Genomic DNA, 18,907 nt, shown 5'->3' with positions numbered 1-18,907 from the left:
GGATCAAGTATACCTACCATTCCTGAGAGGTGTTTGTCCATCTTGTTCTTAAAAACCTCCAAAGATGGGATTTCACAATCTCCCTTGGAAGACTATTCCAGAGTTTACCTTTCCTTTTAGTGAGAAAAATCTTCTTAATATCCAACCTAAATCTCACTTGCTGCAGAATAAGACAATTACTGCTTGTCCTACCTTCATTGGACATGGAGAACAAATGATCACTGTCCTGTATAAGAACTCTTATCCGATAACAACCCTAAAATAAGTTACCTCTTCAGTATTCTTTTCTCAAGACTAAATATGCCCTGTTTTTAACCTTTCCCTATCGGTCAGGTTTTCTAAACCTTGTATCATGTTTGTTGCTTTGCACTACCCCCTCTCCAATTTGTCCACATCTTTCTTAATGTGTGGCACCCAGGACTGGAAACAGTACTCCACCTGAGGCCTCACCAGAGACTGGTAGAGCTGAACAATTACTTCCCATATCTTACATACAATAATCCTATTAATACACTGCAGAATATTAGCCTTTTTTTGCAACTGCATCTCATTGGCTCATATTCAATTTGTGATCAACTGCAACTACAAGATTGGTGTCTACAGCACTACCGCAGAACCAAATATGATCCATTTTGCATTTGTGCATTTGATTTTTCCTTCTTAAGTGTAGTACTTTGCACTGGTCTTTCTTGAATTTCATCTGATTGATTTCAGATCAAATCTCCAATATATTGAGATCATTCTGAATTCTAATCCTGTCTTCCAAAGTGCTTGCAACCCCTCCCAGGTTGATGTCATCCACAAATTTTATGAACATACTCTCCATTATCTGTTGTTAATTAAAATTGTGAATAGTACCAAATGCAGCCCTCTCAGTTTCACAGTGAATCACTAACAGACTGTACTCAAAGACTAGTTATCAGCTATACAACCACCTTATAGTAATTTCATCTAGACCATATTTCCCTAATTTACTTATGAGAACGTTATGTGGGAGAGTGTCAAAAACCTTACTAAAGTCCAGAGATACCACATGTACTGCTTCCTCCCTCCACTAAGCTAGTAACCCTGTCAAAGAAGGAAATTAGAGTGGTTTGACACGATTTGTTCTTGACAAATCCATGTTGGCTATTACTTCTCACCTTATTATCCCTCAGGTTTCAACAAATTGATTGTTTAATCATTTGTTCCATTAACTTTCTAGGTTGACAGCTCGTAATTCCCTAAAACCTCCTTTTTCCCCTTTTTGAAGATAGGTACTAAGTTTGTCCATCACCAGACCTCTGGGACCTCAGCTGTTCTCCATAATTATTAATCGTTCAGAAATTGCTTTGATAGCTCAAGTATTCTACAGTGAATTTCATCAGACTTTGCCAACTTAAATATATCTAGCTTATTTTAGTATTTCTTTAACCTGTTCTTTTGCTATTCTGACAAGAGATCCTTCTCCCTTGTTATTATTCACTGTGTTGAACATCTGAAATACAATTAACTTTTTTAAGTGAAGACTGAAGAAAAAAGTAATTAAACACTTGAGGATAAAATCAAGGTATTAAAAATATTATAGCCTGATTTTTTATTTTACTTTTTTTTAAAAAAAAAAAAAAAAAAGGATTTTTACTCGTCTGATGTTTAGAAATATCTTTTGAGTGGGCCCAAAAGCAACTCCACCAAACACACTTGACTCCAATTATTCTATTCTGCCCTCCTCTTCGAAAACATCCATCTGGTGTCCTTTCAGTTGTGCTACTCCCATAAATGCTCTCTTGCAGAGCCTGGTGAAGTAGAGCTTGCAAGTGAGTTACTCTTAGCCAGATGCAGGACATTGTGGCGTTATGCTTGTGCAGGAGAGAGGAAATGAAACTCACCATCAACAAAACACTGTCACTAACAAGGTGCTACAACATGAACAAAATAAACACAATTAGAAAAAAAAGGATATTTTTCCTGTCTCAATTCTTTCAGTTATAGGTTCTCTTAGGTTTTACTTCGAACACAGCTAAGTACATTTGCAAATTTAATTTCAAGTGGTCAGTGTCCTTTTAAGACAATCAAGCAATATACACAGTAGCCATCTCTGCCTGGGACACTAATCTCCCTCCTCCATAACTTTTTCCTTTCCATTCTGTTAATATTCAGCAGCTAAAATTATCCTTCACCATTGTCATTTCACTGCTTTTTAGTGATTCATTGGCTTCCTCTTTCTTTCCATAGTATTCAAACTCATCATCATCTTTGATCAAGGCTTCATCCAGTTTCTCTCTTCAATGGCCATCCCCCTTCTCACACCTCTTGCTCACCTCCTGCTCCCACCTTCATGTCTGTTTCATGCTTCTCCTCACACCTGGAATGCTAACTCTTCCGGTGTGCTGAGCATCCTCACCCTCTCCCTCTTCTTCAAAAGAAAATGAAAGGTAACTTTTTTTATTTTGTTTTTCCATTGTTGATCTCCACTCCTCTGCTGTCTACTCCTCAACTTTTACACCAGTCTTATTTTAAAAGATAATCTTATAAATTCTGCTCATTAGTAATATAATACAATTATTATTTATTATTTGTATTGTGGTAGCACCAAGAAGTCCCAATCAGGGTTTGGGATTCTCTTGTACTGGGCACCATACACACATGGAATAAGCTATCCCTGCCCCCAAAGGACTTACAATCTATATAGTTCACATTATCTTTATTTATTTTAACCCTTTTCCCCACAACATCTTTTTTCTGCTAATTTTCATTTTCTATTTATCTGTAAGTTCTATAGGGCAGTGGGAATATATTTTTTTCTGTTCTTTGTAAACTATGCAAAGTTATGGCTCTATATACATATTTCAATAAGGACTGAAAGCACTTCACCATTCTAATGTAACATTTTTACAATCATCCCTCCTCTTTTGGAGTCACCAATTATGCATTTTCCTTCTAATAAAAAGAAATAATAAATAATAATATATAATAATAATAAGAAATAAGAAATATTATCCGTAGCCCATGCAAATCTTGCTCATCTGGCTAGGAGAAGTGCCTTCCCAAAGCATATACTTGCTCTCCCACTGGAGACTTATGCTTCTAGTGTTCATAAGAGGAAAGGGTTCAAATAGGTTTCCTCTATTTTAATGCCTATTCAACATTAGAGATGTTCAGATACTAATGAGGATGAGTTCCAAAATACATCTACAAGTTTAAAATAGGTTACCTTTTTATGTGCTGTTTTTCTTGAAGATTCCTGAGACTGGGCATTGGTTTTTTTCTTTTCTGTAGTTCTCTGAGAATACTGTTTATATCCCTCTTTCATTTCTGCTTCATACTGCTGGTATTTTAGTTTGTATTTGTCTGTTGGGGATGGCAGATTTTCTGGTATTGTCTTTTGCTCCAAAGAAAGCTAAAAAGCAAAAAATAATCAGAAATAACAGCCTCCTACTGTGATACACAATGTCAACAGCAGGATTATTATACTCCTCCAGTACATTTGTGCAGTTAAAGGACTGATGTTCCTTGACACCACACTTAACATTTAGAAGAACATAAATACTGTTGTATAACAACATTAGGTTGCTCTCATGAAACTCTTCTTGTTTTGCTTGATGATTTTATAAGTGTTCTACAAACAGGACTTGGAGCATGCCTACCCTACAGTCACTATAGCACTGCTTCCTAGATCAACAAAACAGGTTTTTCTGTCACTGTAGTTAAATCCATAACTCTGGGATGCGATAGCTAGGTTGATGAAAGACTTCTCCCACTGACCTAGCCACATCTACATTGGGAACTAGGTCAACCTAACTATGGCACTCAGGAGCACGACATTTTTCACAGCTCTCAGTGACGTAGCTAGGTCAATCTCATTGTAGACCAGGCCATGGAGTAACAGTAGAACTGAGTGGGAATGACCAAGAAATAAATTGAAAAAAAAAATCTACATTTAAATTATTTTACCACCTAGTCTCTTAGGGAAGATTCACCTATGAAGTTTCCTACAGAGGAAGCATGAGGTTTTTTTTTATTTCATGTGGAAGTATTGCTACAATCAGGCATCTGAAGCAAACAATGCAGAAATCATGGCCACACAGAAAAATATGTTAAAATATATCAGTGGCACTTGACTATCTTTTCTCCTCAAGGTAGATTCAGATGGAATAGAAACAAAGAGGGAGAATGAGCAGGAGATATATTCTATTTAGGTTCTTATATCACATCCATCCCTGTGGTATCTGGGAAATAATGAAGGGGATAAAGAGGGAGAGGGAAGGTAAAAGAAAATGAAAGAGAGGAAAAGAAGAAACTGGGAGGTAGTCAAAGCCATTTCAACTTTACAGTAGTAAAACAGATTTATGTTCACTGATTATCAATCTGAAAAATGCCTTCTAGCAAAAGAGATTATATTTATATCTCAATATTCAGCTAATAAGAACATAGCAACTCACATTAATAACATGCATATTGTCTTAAGTTAGTCAGAGAGGACCAGAGAGAGACAAAGACACACACCTATACAGGCTTAGTCCACACTACAAAGTTTTGTTGGTATAGCTATGTTGGACAGGATTTGGAGTGGGGGGTGGGAAGGGAGGGGAAATATCACACCCTCTAACTGACATAGCTATGACAGCAAAACCTGTTGTAAATGCCACTATTGCAAAGGAAGAGTGCTTCTGTCAGCTTAGCCAATGTCGAACAGGGAAGTGATTTAGCTATGCTCGCGGAACTTATTCTGTTGGCGCCTGCTGTATCTGCACCAGGAGGCTCTGCTAACATAACTATGCAGGCAAAAAACGTGTAGCCTAGACAAGCCGAGAAAGACACACACACACACAGAGACATACACACACACATACACACACGGAGAGAGAATGTGGTTTGCAGTGTCCTAATTGGGGAAAAAGTGACCTAATAGGTGGTCATTTCATACAGAGAATGACCATGCTCTAAGTTAATCAGTGTGAGTTGCTGTATTATTAACAATTGCTGAAAGGTGATAAAAAGGTTTTACATTGTTCCAAACAATGTTCCAACCTACACTGGCAGCACAGTGCTACTTTCTAAGGACCCAGTCCTCCAAACCACTACTCATGCAAGTGTCCCATTTGACTTCAAGGGATTATTTGCTTAAGGACTGCATAGGTGCATAGATATTCTCATGTTCAGGCCCTCACATGGTATGACTGCTGTTATGGACTCACTTTTTGTATTAAATTGTTTTTGGGTTTAAAGAAAATTAATTTTTTAAAAGAACTACCAAAGGATGTTTTCAAATTTTCCAGCAGGACATACACACATAGGGAGGTTAGGATGCCTTCCATTCTTTAACTACAGAAATATAATGCAATTTACTAAAATTTGGCATATACCTCTCACCCTTACCACAGAAAATAATCCTGTAGATTTGTACAAGTCCTGAACTGGTTTGAAGTTTGGGAAACCGCTTCTTGACCACATATGAATCTCAGACGATTAACCTTTGCAACCCCTGAACCTTTTCCTTCTTCTAATGACAAAAAACTATCACAGCTGATACAGTTTCAAAATGCAAAAGCTAACTATATAAAATAATAGGAGATTAAAAGTCTCTCAACTAAGCCATTTCCTTATCATACCAAAGAAATTAAAACGTGTTTAATTTTCAGATCACACATCATAATCCTCTGCTATTCAATTGATAATATTATTTTGTCAGGATGTATTTTTCCAGCTATTTTACCTCCATTTTCTTCTGACAATGTTTTCTAGCCAGCTGTTTAATAGAAAGGAAAAATAAATGTTATTTTAAATAGTAATTATCACCAACCATTCTGCATGAATCATAAGAAAATTTGTCAAATACATTTTTCCAAAGTTAAACAAAACAGAAAAATTCAAAGGACACCTCTTCTCACTCTCAAGTAACAATGACTGACTGAAAAAAACATTCAGCAGAGTCATTATCAAACGTATTCTTAATTTCAGTAATTTGGACAGCTCTGTAATTTTCCAGAAAGCAGTATGGTAAAACTGAATAACTGATTTTCCCTCTATGACAACTAGGTTTAGCTGGTCTTTTTTAGAATTTTACATTCTTACTCAGCACAGAAAGAGAATAAATAAATACTGATGTTCTATTTATTTAAAAATATATACTATTATGTTGTCAACCAAACTAGATATTACTCTGAAATTCTCTTTGAAAGGAAGAAAAACACTAATAATGAAGTTATTGCACTCCGCTACGACAGTCTATGAGTGGCCAAAATCAACTCAGATTCTTCCACAAAATAAATATCTTCTATTTGTAAACAAAAAGTTATTTTTCATATCTTATGTTTAAGAACTATTTCTTATTTTGGTTAATTATTTTCTGATTTACAACAATTTTCTTAAGATTTGTTTAGAAGTAGAAATCAAAGTTATATGCTACCTCAATTCACAATTTTCAGATGCTTTCACAAATTGTTACTAACCATAGCGACCACTAGTGTACAAACTGTTAGTAGGCAAAATTAAAAGAATTAGAGTATAAATCAACAGTCTACAATAAACGGTTACTGTGATGAAGAAATGGAGTTTGAAATTTCTGAAAAGCTTCCAAGAAAAAAAAAGAAACTCTTATTAGAAAGCACTTCAACCAATAATACTCTCCTATCTTTTAATTTAGTCACACAAATGGAAAGAACTAAATTGTGTAATAAAATTAGACATGCTTTATTTGCTTCAATTCTCATGAAAGACAGAATTTTTAAGATATCAGTAGTGGCAAACTGACCTGTTGTATCTGATGATGCTGTGCATAAGGAGTCTGTAATGGTGTACCCCAACTAACAGTTGAAGATGAATCTGGAGGGCCAATGCGAGGAAACCTCTTACTGTATGGTACGTAAGAATCTCCATCCTAAAATACAAAGAGAACAATATTATTTGTACTTATTTCATAGTCAAAAGAAATGTTTTGACCAACTTCTGCAAACTTTTCAGATAACACTAACCTCTTCATCTGAAGACCCCAACTTGCCCAAATCAAGGCATGGCACCCTGCAGGAAGTTAAAAAATGGCCTTAGTAATGCTTCAATACATTCTCAATACATGTTTTCAATTGCAGTACAAGGGAACTCTCTGATAATGAAGTGCTTTTCCCATTCACAAAAATATCTTCGCTGTCAACAGTTTCACTATAATTGGAGAGGGCCTACCTGGCAAAAGTCCCTACCAACCCCCTTCGCTTCACCTCAGAAGTGGTAACAGAGCCTTTCTTCATCGCCAGTTGCAGAGGACACTGGCAGCTGTGAAGGGCCCCTGGAAGACCCTATCTTCACTTCCAGCCTCAGATAGTTCTATCAAGACCATCCTGGCTCCTCTTCACTCCTCACTAGGAGCAGCTGCAGCAAGATCAGAAGCCAGGGATTTCTCATTACGCCTCTGCCACAATAGTATTGTGGCAAATTCTCTCTTCTCCATAATCAGCCAGAAGAGAGGCAATGGGAAAGTAAAAAGTAATCCTTTTTGAATGCAGCCCTTCAAAACTAATTGGAAGGGAATTAGCACAGTGGAACCCAACTATACTGCAATTAAATACCAATAGTGACTCCTCATTCAGCTTAAAGAAATTAAAAAGTCAATTGAAATACATTAAGCAATTCTGTATTTTTACTTCATTTTAGCCCTAATCCCACTAGATAATGAGTGTCCTTATCACCCTCTAAAATAAACTGGAGTTGAAGATACCCAGCACTATCGAAGATGCATTCAGCATCTTTCTGGATTGTGCCCTTTAGGTTCAATCCAATGCCCGCTAACTTTCAGTGGGAGCTGGATCAGATAGTAAGGCTATGTCTATATTGCACACCACTTATGGTGGCATACAGAGTATGGACAGTTAAATGCCACAGAAAAAAGTGAGCTGCATTCACACTGTGGTGCATAGCCACATGCATCAGTGGGGAAAGGCTCCTGCTGTCACATCCTGCCAGAGCCTTTCCCCACAGGTCCCTGCAGCAGGGAAAGACTGGCAGTAGGGAGGTAGCAAGACACTACACTGTCAAAAACAGTGGGAGGGGGAGGGTCATGTTCTGAGCTGTGTAGAGTACATATTCCAAGGGTTCACGGGTATCTTTACTCAACTAAGCAGTACCTCACCACTTACACTGCTATTTACACCCATGCTAATGTATGTACCCTACAGGTCACCCTAAAGGGTGTGCAGCTTAGACGTACCCTAAATTCCACTGTGTATGGCTGCTGGTATTTAACTCTATTTTAGCAAAACAGAGGAGTGTTGGCTAAAGATAGACAATTTAATCAAGCCTTTATTAAAATCAATACATTACAAAACTACCAGTCACACTAAGACTTGGAATGTGTACTTAAAAACAAAAGGAGTACTTGTGGCACCTTAGAGACTAACCAATTTATTTGAGCATTAGTCTCTAAGGAGCCACAAGTACTCCTTTTCTTTTTGCGAATACAGACTAACACGGCTGTTACTCTGAAACCTACTTAAAAACAGTACTGGTGAAAGATGCCAGATTTCAGTTTCAAGCACTGTAAACCTTCGAACAACAACCACACAAGTATAGTCTGAGCATCAGTAGTACATACTTTCTCTCACTTTGCTACCACCATTTTTCAAAACTCTGTTCTTACAGTCCCTTCTAGAACCGGAAGACATGCTGACTCTCCAGGCCCATTCAGGCAGTGGAGAATGACTGAATACACACAGAGATCGAACTATCCCTTTATCCAGCCACAGACATTCCAAGGTCATGTTTGATACATACTGGTAGAATGGTATGGAGAGCTAAAATGACCATAAAGATTATTTAAAATAAGGCAGTTCAGTCTCAAATATGGCATTGATAATAGATGACGTTAATATAACTATTCCCAGGCCTCAGAATCCCCAATTTTGGAAGTACTATACAAAACAGATTTCAAATCACTTTTTAAAACTCTCTCTCATGACAATTTCTTTGTATTTATAATGAAATATCTGTAAGGAACAGCAATTCTTCTCTCCTATCCCCTTTCATAATGGTAAAAAGTATAAAAGATAGCTTGTTTACAATTAGAAATAACTGCCATGAGCTTAGACAGAAACTAAAAAAGTAAAACTCAACCATCCAACTTTTAAATATTTGAAAGAAAGCAAAAATATTAATGAGTAATCACTAATAACGCCACCAGATTCCAATTTATGTCAATGTACATTTCAAAAAAACCTACTTTACTAAAGTAAAATTTATAAAAATAAGTGTGACTTTTAAAAGTATCATTTTAAAGAAAACAGTTAAATTCCTCTTCAAGTATAAAGCATAGCCAACAAGTCTATGGTGATAAATTTCACCTAACTCCTTGATTTATATATCAACATAAAGACAATAAAATAAGGAAATTTACCAAAGTTACTTAATGCAGAATGAAACAGACAGTTCATAAGTAGGAAGAATAGACTTACTCAGCTGGACGAAGGCCATGAGTTGCTTGTATATTTGGTTTCCATCCCTACAAAAAATGTCAGTATAATAATTAAATCATTATTTAAAGACACAGTTCTGTCTTTTGAGGGTTGTAAAATTCTGGTATAGACGTTTGGTCTGGGGCTGGAGCCTGAGCTCTGGGATATTCCTCCCTCACAAATTCCCAGAGAGCCTGAATATCTGCACTGCAATTGTACAGCCCAAGTCAGCTGACATGGGCCAGCCACAGGTGTTTAACTGCACTGTAGACATAAACTTGGAGAACAGAATTTGAATCTTGTTTTATGACTACTGTTTTCTGTTACAGAAGGCAGAAGTATTACCATAATAGTTACATTCTGAACTCTGGGGGAGATCAGGAAAGAATAGGAATGCTCCTTTCTGCAACACACCACAGAGGCCCCTACTGAATGATTGGGGTATAAAACAGCATTCTCACTGGCTGGAGGATGCTATTACAGAACACATCTGATAGTGGAATACAGAAAGACATCTTGTCAGGTAGGAGAAAGGCAGTCTGCCATAGTTGATAGGTCTAAGTCCTGGACCCCCTAATGTGGTCACCTAGCAACAAGAAGGAAGTTAAATGGAAGTATGTGGGCCTGAAGAAAAGCAAATGCTAATCAATAATCAGTTAACTATTTTTAATCTATAAACCTAAAGGGCACAATACTTATGAAACAAAAAAGGAAATATCTACAGTCCATACTTCAGAAAGTATTAATGTTCAGGTCAGACGCAGTCAAACTAAAGGTTACCATTATCCAAGACTGTATTCATACTCACCAAAACAATAATTTATTTACTTTCAATAATTACCCTGCAAGTTCAACTTGTTTTCTTTTATATTGCAGTAATCTTAATAGGGTTTCATAAACTACACTATTTTAAAATCCTGAACATAAGATGGTCTGTGAAATAAAAAACACATTTGTAAATCAAAATAGAAACATTAATCTTTCCATTAAACATACCTGACTAAGTTTCTTCCCCCTTGATGACAGCTCAGCTTGCCCTCTAGGAGATGCAGCAACTCCTTTAACCTCCAAATCCATGCAAATTTGACAATGGACTTCACAATAAACTATAAATAAAAAAGACTATATGAAAACCATATATTTTTATTTATAATAGTAATTATATAGAAAATAATTAAATTACAGAGTACGTACCTAAAACTCCCAATTTGGGAGTTTTTATTCAATGATTTGTGACTGTGGGGATCCCAACCCAAAAGATACCTGGAGGTGAGTCTGAGCCACACACACCTCCGTCTCCCCAGGAGCTGTGCTGGTGAAGAGGAAGTTCTGAGTGCTGTCCCTTCCCAGCCCTGTGGAATTGGCAGCTAGAAGCCCCTGACTGGGCGCTCCCAGCAGCAAGGGGGAGATCGGACCCACCTCCACAAGCCTCCTCCAGCTGCAGGAACCTCCAGGGTTGCTGCCCAGCTCCAGAGCTTCCTGCAGCCCCAACAGTGGCTGTGCAGGGGAAGAACAAGTTCTGTCCCTCCCCAGCCCGGCTGGGACTTGCAGCTATGAGCCCCTTGCTGGGGCATTCCCATTAGCATGAGGGAGATCAGATTTCGTGAGGGAAGGGCTTATTTCACAATCCGTGACATGTTTTTCATGGCCGTGAAATTTAGGTAGGGCCCTAAATCATAGAATATCAGGGTTGGAAGGGACCTCAGGAGGTCATCTATTCCAACCCCCTGCTCACAGCAGGACCAATCCCCAATTTTTGTCCCAGATCCCTAAATGGCCCCCTCGAGGACTGAACTCAAAACCCTGGGTTTAGCAGGCCAATGCTCAAACCACCGAGCTATCCCTCCCCACAGGGCTGGGAAGGGACAGCACTCAGAACTTCCTCTTCACCAGCACAGCTCCTGGGGAGACGGGGGGTGTGTGGATCAGACTCACCTCCACGTACCTTTTGGGTTGGGATCCCCACGGTCACAACACCATGAAATCTCAGATGTAAACATTGGAAAAGGTTAAATTGACCAATTTAAAAACCCTCTGGTCATGAAATTGATCAAAATGGACCATGAATTTGGTAGGGCCCTATCAATGACCTATGGCAATGTTGCACTGGATGCCCATCTCCACAGTAACTCCTGACTTCAGTCTTCCCTTGCCAGGGTTATCTTTTGCTGGAAGCAGTTCTAAGCTTCTGTCTTAGCTTCAAACTTCACTCCCTGGAAACACTGATTTTCTTTTCACTTCAGGCTTCCCCTAGTCCCCTCTTAACTCTAGCATTTGCAATTTGTACTAGATGTGTCAACTCTCCCCATTCCTGACTTACATCCTACATATTTTTAGCCAGACCAGAACTTTTGCCATACCCTAAGAATCCTTCTGGGTCCCAGCTACGGTAACCCCAATAGCTCCAAACCCTCCCTTCATGCCACACACCATCCCCTCTGTGAAGTTTCCTCCCCTATCCTGGACAGTTCTGCACCTACAGGCAGGCTACCTCCCAACTTCAAGATTCCCAGAAACCCGACGCCCCATGGTGTATGTTCTAAATTATGCAGGAGTAAAAGTTGTCCCTATATTCAGTTACTCAACAGATGTTAGTTTCAAGCATGCTCTGCTCCCCAGCAGAGGTGATGGGCCTATTTGTTATTTAAAGTGAAAATGCATCTATCTTCACAGAACCTCAAACATTTCATTTAAAATGTAACGAGATTTTCATAATCATAACAGGGAAAAACTAGTGCATATTCATTATTAGGATTCACAAATTAATGTAATCAGATTTTTAAAATAGTATTAAATATTTTGATTCAATATAAAAATACTATGTGTTTACAACGATTTAACCACCACACAGAAAAGACATAAAAGATAAACTTTTACAGTAGGAAAAAAACCTTGGGAAGTAGAAAGCTCACAAGTTAACCATCTCCACTTCCTTGTGGACAAGTGTCCACATCACAGAAATACCACCACAAGGTAGAACAGATTGTTTAGCATAAGTAGTTAGCACATATTCTAAGGGACCATTCAAGGAAGAGTGGTCCATTAGTGGTCCCTTAGAATATGTGCTAACTACTTATGCTAAATAATCTGATCCACCTTGCATTTGATGCTCAGGGTACCTTTCCCAGACCTGAAGAAAAGCTCTGGTGTGGCTCCAAAGCTTGTCTCCCTCACCAACAGAAGCAGGTCCAATAAAAGATATTACCTTGCCCACTTTGTCGGTCTTGTTAGTAGTCTCAAACAAAAGGTAACAAGATAAATAGGGTTAGGGACCGAGATCCTCTCACCGTTAGTTTTGATCTCTCTGGAACAGGTGCAAAAGGGATATTGAAGCTCTCTGGCTGTGGACTTCATGGGACAGCCCTAGCCAGTGATCCATACTGTTCACAGGACTGCCAGCTAGTGTGGTTTCATCATAAATCTCAGGGTTTGGTGTTTTTCTTAAAGCTCCTGCAGCCAAGCAATTACATGAGCAGCTCCATTTTGTGTCTTGTTTTATACGTTTCTAACCCCTGGGGCTGCAGAGAAACGCTTGGACACCTGAAGCAAGAGCACCCTACCGGCTCAGAAACCAGAGGGAAAACAACAAGAACCCGTTTTTTGTTCCACTCCCGAGTTCTGGGGCAGGGAAAGGGGGGGGTGAGGACTGTCCTGGCTAAGCCCGGGCCCGCCGGCAGCCGCTGGGCTCGGCAGCGGAGTGTCTCTCCCGGCGATGCCCGCAGCCCGGGGACAAGGAACCCCGCAATTGGGCCTCCGGGGCGTCCTGAAGGGGCAGCGCCGCGCGCACGAGGGCGCGCCTTGCCCCGCCCGTTGCCTAGGTTTCCCGTAAACAAGCCCGGACGCGCCGGGCCGCCGAGCGCCCGCTGCTCTCGGCCTAGGGGGGCGGGCCGCAGCCCCCGGCAGTGAAGGACCAGGAGCCCCTCGCCCCCTCCCCAGGCGCGCACTCGCCGCCCGCTCACCTCTGCGGCCGCCGCCCCTTTTCCCCCAAGTCTTGCAGCGTCCCTGTGCGCGCACCCGCCGGCTCTGCTGCGCGTGCGCTCGAGGGGCGGGGACGCGCGCCGGGGTGTGTGCCCGGCCCAGTCAGGCTCCTCCCGCCCTGTGTGTCTCTCCCTCCTCCCATAGCCACGCCCCTCCGGGCTTGAGAGGCGCGGGATGAAAAGCCTGGAGCCCCGGGCTGAGGTTTGTGTGCTCGGGCGCCAGCGGTCCCTGTCCCTCAGCGCAGCTGCGCTGGTGAACGCGCGAAGGACCCAGCCATCAGCCTGAGCCCTCAGTCCCTGCACGGCCGGGCGTGTTCGAGCCCGGGCCTCGGGAGCCACCGATGGGAAATACACCCTGCCCTGCTGGAAACAGCAGCCCACCCCTGGGTCATGCCCCGGGCTGCAATCCGCAGTGCCAGATTAGCCGCTGGGCCCGGAATTGCGGTCGGCGGCCTTTAGTCCCCTGGCTGGGGGTTGGTCACTCTTTTGTTATCTCTGAGGAACTAGGCTGTGGCCCATCGCCAGACTCTCAAAGCATGTAGCAAAAATCTCATAGCTTCATCTGCAATGAAGCTATACATACCTTTCAACAGGATATTAATCCGCAACCGAATGACTTTTCAAATATCTCACAAGGCATACTTTGTACAAAACATAACATATAGAACAGTGGTGAATATGTGGGTAGGGGGGTTACATGGGGTACAATGTCACAACCACAAACACACCGGGCACTGCACAGTTCCACATAAACATCACCCCCAGTCCTGAAGCACTTACAGCCTAAAGGCTAAAAGCTCGCACACACACGCAGACCACTGTGTGTGTGTGTGTGTGTATTGGGGCAGGGGTGATGACTACACTTAAAAAGATAGTAGCTGTTTAATTTCACTTTAATGAGTAGTTTTATACCATGGCAAAGTTTGTCCACATTTAACAAAAGAGAAACAAGTTTCTGTTCCAAATTCAGTGTTTATTTATTAGCATGCCCCCACTCATCTATGCCCATCCAGGGAATGGTGTGGCCATGAGATAGGGAGACAGCCACAATGCCCAAGTATCCTTGTCCCCTCTGGCACTGGTAGCCACACACAATCACCACCAAAAAGGCATCAAGGCCATCCTACATAGTTCCAAGCCCCCCACCAGATTTCCGGTTCTCTCACTGGAATTTACTAATCTCTGTAGGAGGTGTTGCTTTATTTGAGACTGTTTCTTAATAAACTTCTGTAGCATCCCCTCCTGCTCTACCTGCCAGCCCAAGAGCGCTTGCCTCTCTGCCTGCTGGGCTTCTATATTTCTGTCAGTTGCTCACTAGCCAGCCCAGCATCTCCTTCACTGAGTCCAGATCCCACTACCCTCACACTGGTTACCTCTTCAGTCACCTTCTCTCAGTCAAGTGTGTTAAACTGACAGACAAGCATGTCTCAGGGTATTCTTTCAGCTATTCAGTGTGCTGCACTGTCTAGCCTGTTTCTGCCACCTCATGCTGGACTGTTTTCCTTTCATCACATGTACCTTTTATTCCTCTGCTCATCTACACACAGAACATAACACACACCTTATGAAAGGCACTTTCCACACAACCGTCCCCCTCAGCACATCTTACCTTTAGAGCCTCTGCTTGCTTCCTGTTCCTTCTACTTATATCCTCCAATTATATCATTATCCCAGTAATTACCACACGGGTGCACATGGTACCTGACATCATGTGTTTATTGGTCACAGCTGAGCCTGCAGTCTTCTTTATGCTGCCGCAACATCAGTGATTATGATGCTGCTGATAGCACTCTGTCACAAACACATTTATTGCAAATGGCTTTATTGCCAGAGTGAACAACAGGGGGAATGACAGGAAAACCTGTCTCATACCACCTAGATGAATTAAAAGGAGGGAATTTGATTACCATTAATCAAAGTACATGCCCAAGGATGAGTATATAGGGCAGATATGCCCCTATAAAACTGATTTCCAAAACCAAACCTTATCAAAATCAGTCTGAAGTTCTCCCACTCCAGCCAGTCAAAGCTTTCTTGGCATCTAAAGTAAGTAGCACACAGGAAGAATTACTCGAATTATTATATTATATATCAAATTCAGAATTATTTTGATATTATCAGATAGATCCCTGCCAGCAACAAACCCAGATTGGTCAGGGTGAACATATTTGGACAAGTTGACACTCAATCTGTTTGCCAGCATGTTAGCATAAGTTTTAGCATCCACGTTAATTAAAGAAATAGGTCCACATGATGTACAATTGGTAATATCTTTTCCTTTTTGAGACTGACAACAATTTTTCCCTCTTTTTAGGAATCTGGACTCTCATTCCCCTGCAATATAGCATTAAACAATTCAGTTAAAAAAAGGACCAACTCCTGCTTTAGCGTTCTATAATACTCCCAGAAAACCCATCGGGACCTAGAGCTTTACTGGATTTTAAATTCTTAATTACATCTTCAATTTCCTCTGCAGCAATTTGCCTATCTAGAGCTGCCACATCATCCTCTGAGAGGTGAGGTAGTCTCACACTTCTCAAATATCTATTAATAAATTCTGGATTGGTTTTTTTTTTTTTTTGAAGCATACAAAATATAGGAAAAAGTTAGCAAATGCTTCAGAGATTTGTTTGATGCCAATGAATAAATCTCTCTTTTTATTTCTAATCAGAGGCATGACAGATTTATCCTGTTGTTGTTTTTTTTTTTTTTACTTTCTGGCTAAAAACCTATCAACTTAATTGCCCTTTTCATAATATTTTTGTTTAATATATCTAAGTGTTTGCTCAGCCTTCCTTGTTTGTAATAGGTTAATCTTCCTTCTTTTCTCATACACCCTTTTAGATCCTGTAGATTTATGTCTACCTTCCAAATTAGAAAGTTCTTTAACCAAACACTCTTCTTCAAGAGCTCTCATCTTTTTGAGGTATGATGTTTTATAAGGATCCCCTCATTACTGCCTTTCCAGTGTCCCAGAAAACACTGTTATTGATCCCTTCCTTATCATTTTCTTCTATGTGTTTCTGAAAATTTTCTTCCAGCTCTTGAATTCTAAGATGGTGTCATACAGTAAAGCTCTATTCAACCACCAGGCACTTTGTTTTTCCACTGAATCCCAATTTTTAATGTAATATATGCAGGGGCATGATCAGACCAAGTTATAATTCCCAGATCAGCTTTTTTTGACCAAATTAGCCCAATGTCCTAGAAAAGAAAATCATATCAAGACTGGAATAAGATTTATTAGTAGCAGAATAATAGGCATAATCCCGGACATCCAGATTTATCTCCAGCTAGACATCTGCCAGATCATCATTTTCTAAGTGATGCAACACATTTGTACTTGCTACCCCTGGATGCCGTCTGAGCACAGTCAATCAATTCAAAAGGGGATTAAGCACCTCATTAACACCCGCCACTCCCCCTGGAGTAATATCACCTTCCCTAAAACTTCCTAAACTAGAAACTGCTTTTAAAACAGGAAGTTTGCCCTTGATTGAGAGTATATAATTAGCTATGATGAGAAATTTACCTTTCAAGGACCCCTTAACTAAAATATATCTGCCCTCTGTAACTGTAAATTGTGCTGAAACAAGAAAAGGGAAGTGTTTAGCAAAGAGTACTGCCATCCCTATTCTATTATATTGCCCTGGAGAGACATATGGTAGCTGTATCCAAGAAGCATTCAGGTATTTATCAATATTTTTCTTCCGGTGTATTTACTCTAAATAGATTATCCTAAGATTATACTCTTTCAGTGAGCAGAATACCCTTCTCCATTTTGTTGGATTGTTCATTCCCTTAACATTATCAATCATGACATTATTAAACTCATCCTTGAGTACCAAGGCTACTCTGGCCCAGTATAACACCCTTTGTTAAAAAGGTCCCCATTACATTTGCACCCCCTTCTTTAAATAAGACATTTTTGGTAGAGTTCCCATCATACACACAGTAATTTTAAAACTCCCACATATATTGCTTTTCTTTTTTAACACCTATATTATTGTACCCTCATCCTGAGTCTGATTTGCCATAATTTTTTAATTATTTTTATTAATATAATCATTCTATTAAAACATAAAAGGACATTTAACATCTGGTTTTGGTGTTGGTAAATTTGTACAGTCAATTGCTTGACCACACTTTGGTTCATTATGAAATATACTCAAGAGATCAAATAACCAATAACAGTCACCTTTATTGCTAAAAGTCAATAATATTATAGTACAAGGGGAAAGGTTCTGTACCGTACCAGTGTGCAGGAAACCATCTCTTGGAGCATTGTTCAATACACTTACACAGAAGGCATTCTTCCAAAGTTACACATTTCAGCTAAGAGTATTTATAGGATGATTTTACAAGCTACAAAACTCTTTGCATATCACTAAAATCCAACCCTTCAGTTTGTCCCAGGTCCTTATCTTGTTGTTCTGTACCTTCCTTAGCTTTGGATTGGATACTAGTATTCCAGGTACTGATCTGTGAAGGTATCTCCCTAGCTTGTACCAGGGCAAAACATTAAAGTATTTAGCCTTTGACAAATTTTCTGTTTTCTAATGCCAATGCTAATTTCAGCTTTTTAAACTGTTGTGGGATACTTAGCATAAGAAAACAGGATTATGAAAAGACATATAGCCTGAACTGGCTTATAACTGCTAGAAATAAATAATGGTATATTGATAGTGTGCTGAATATATATTAATATATGGGTATGAATAATACATATTGATATGCTATATATATATATATGTTAGCCCAGCATATATATTGGTCCACAGGTCCCCCGCTTGTTGCTTTGACAGTTGTTATTAACAGGCAACCCTTTTGTCAAATTAATACATGAAGCAGTGGTGAAGGCATTTATATGTGATTTATACCATCTCAACAAACCGCATAAGTGGCAATACATAATTCACACAACTAAAACTAATACTTGTCATACAAGCAAAGCTTTAAATGCAACTTTTATCCAAGTGTGGGAAATCAGCATTTTAAGATTCCCATCACAGTTAAGGTCTTTTGAGGCTTGCTTTGCCTTGTACATGTCCTTGCTAGTCTGAATCATGTGTGTGTCTTTTTGATCTGATAATGTTACTAAATTTAAAGGAAGTGGGTCAATGTGCACATTAAAAATTGTTAGATACTTTTCGAATTCATCTCTGATACTGGGGTTCACTTTGAATCATAGATTCATTTTGAAAATCTGGGATAGGCATTTTTATAGTGTGTTTGTGTTGCTGTGTGATACTCCTGTAGTTGAGATAGATCCAGTCATTACTGTTAGATGCCACTTTCCTGGTAACCTACTGAATGGACTGTAGTTAATGTATTAAATATCGCTGTGTGAGGATCCAATATTGGTAACGGTACCATAAAAGAAATCTACATAGAACCAGACGCAGAGCAAGATTATTTTGAATAACGTGTGCCTCAGCTAGGATGCAATGTCGCTGATCCCAGATTACAAATGGTACTAAAGTGGAATTTATCTACAACGTTCAATACATT

General features: G+C 39.7%; 1 protein-coding gene across 9 annotated transcripts in view; it reads right to left on the bottom strand.

The window, feature by feature from the left end:
• Positions 1–13,445, bottom strand: part of CAPS2 (calcyphosine 2) — a 61,989-nt gene extending 48,544 nt beyond the window's left edge. For 5 of the 9 annotated variants that reach the window (XM_073327744.2, XM_073327736.2, XM_073327742.2 and 2 more), the window contains exons 1-8: positions 13,379–13,444; positions 12,707–12,869; positions 10,416–10,525; positions 9,420–9,466; positions 6,954–6,999; positions 6,734–6,859; positions 5,696–5,728; positions 3,194–3,379 (exon numbers count right to left, since the gene is read on the bottom strand). In XM_073327744.2, the coding sequence (XP_073183845.1) occupies positions 3,194–3,379; positions 5,696–5,728; positions 6,734–6,859; positions 6,954–6,999; positions 9,420–9,466; positions 10,416–10,525; positions 12,707–12,773 (615 nt within the window). In that variant the 5' untranslated portion in view covers positions 12,774–12,869; positions 13,379–13,444. The other 4 variants (XM_073327740.1, XM_073327738.2, XM_073327737.2 and 1 more) reach the window with 4 other exon arrangements.
• Between the last annotated feature and the right edge of the window lie 5,462 nt (positions 13,446–18,907).

The sequence above is a fragment of the Lepidochelys kempii genome, chromosome 1 (assembly GCF_965140285.1).
Source record: "Lepidochelys kempii isolate rLepKem1 chromosome 1, rLepKem1.hap1, whole genome shotgun sequence".
Lineage (NCBI taxonomy): Eukaryota > Metazoa > Chordata > Testudines > Cheloniidae > Lepidochelys > Lepidochelys kempii.
This window is presented reverse-complemented; position numbering and strand designations above follow the sequence as displayed.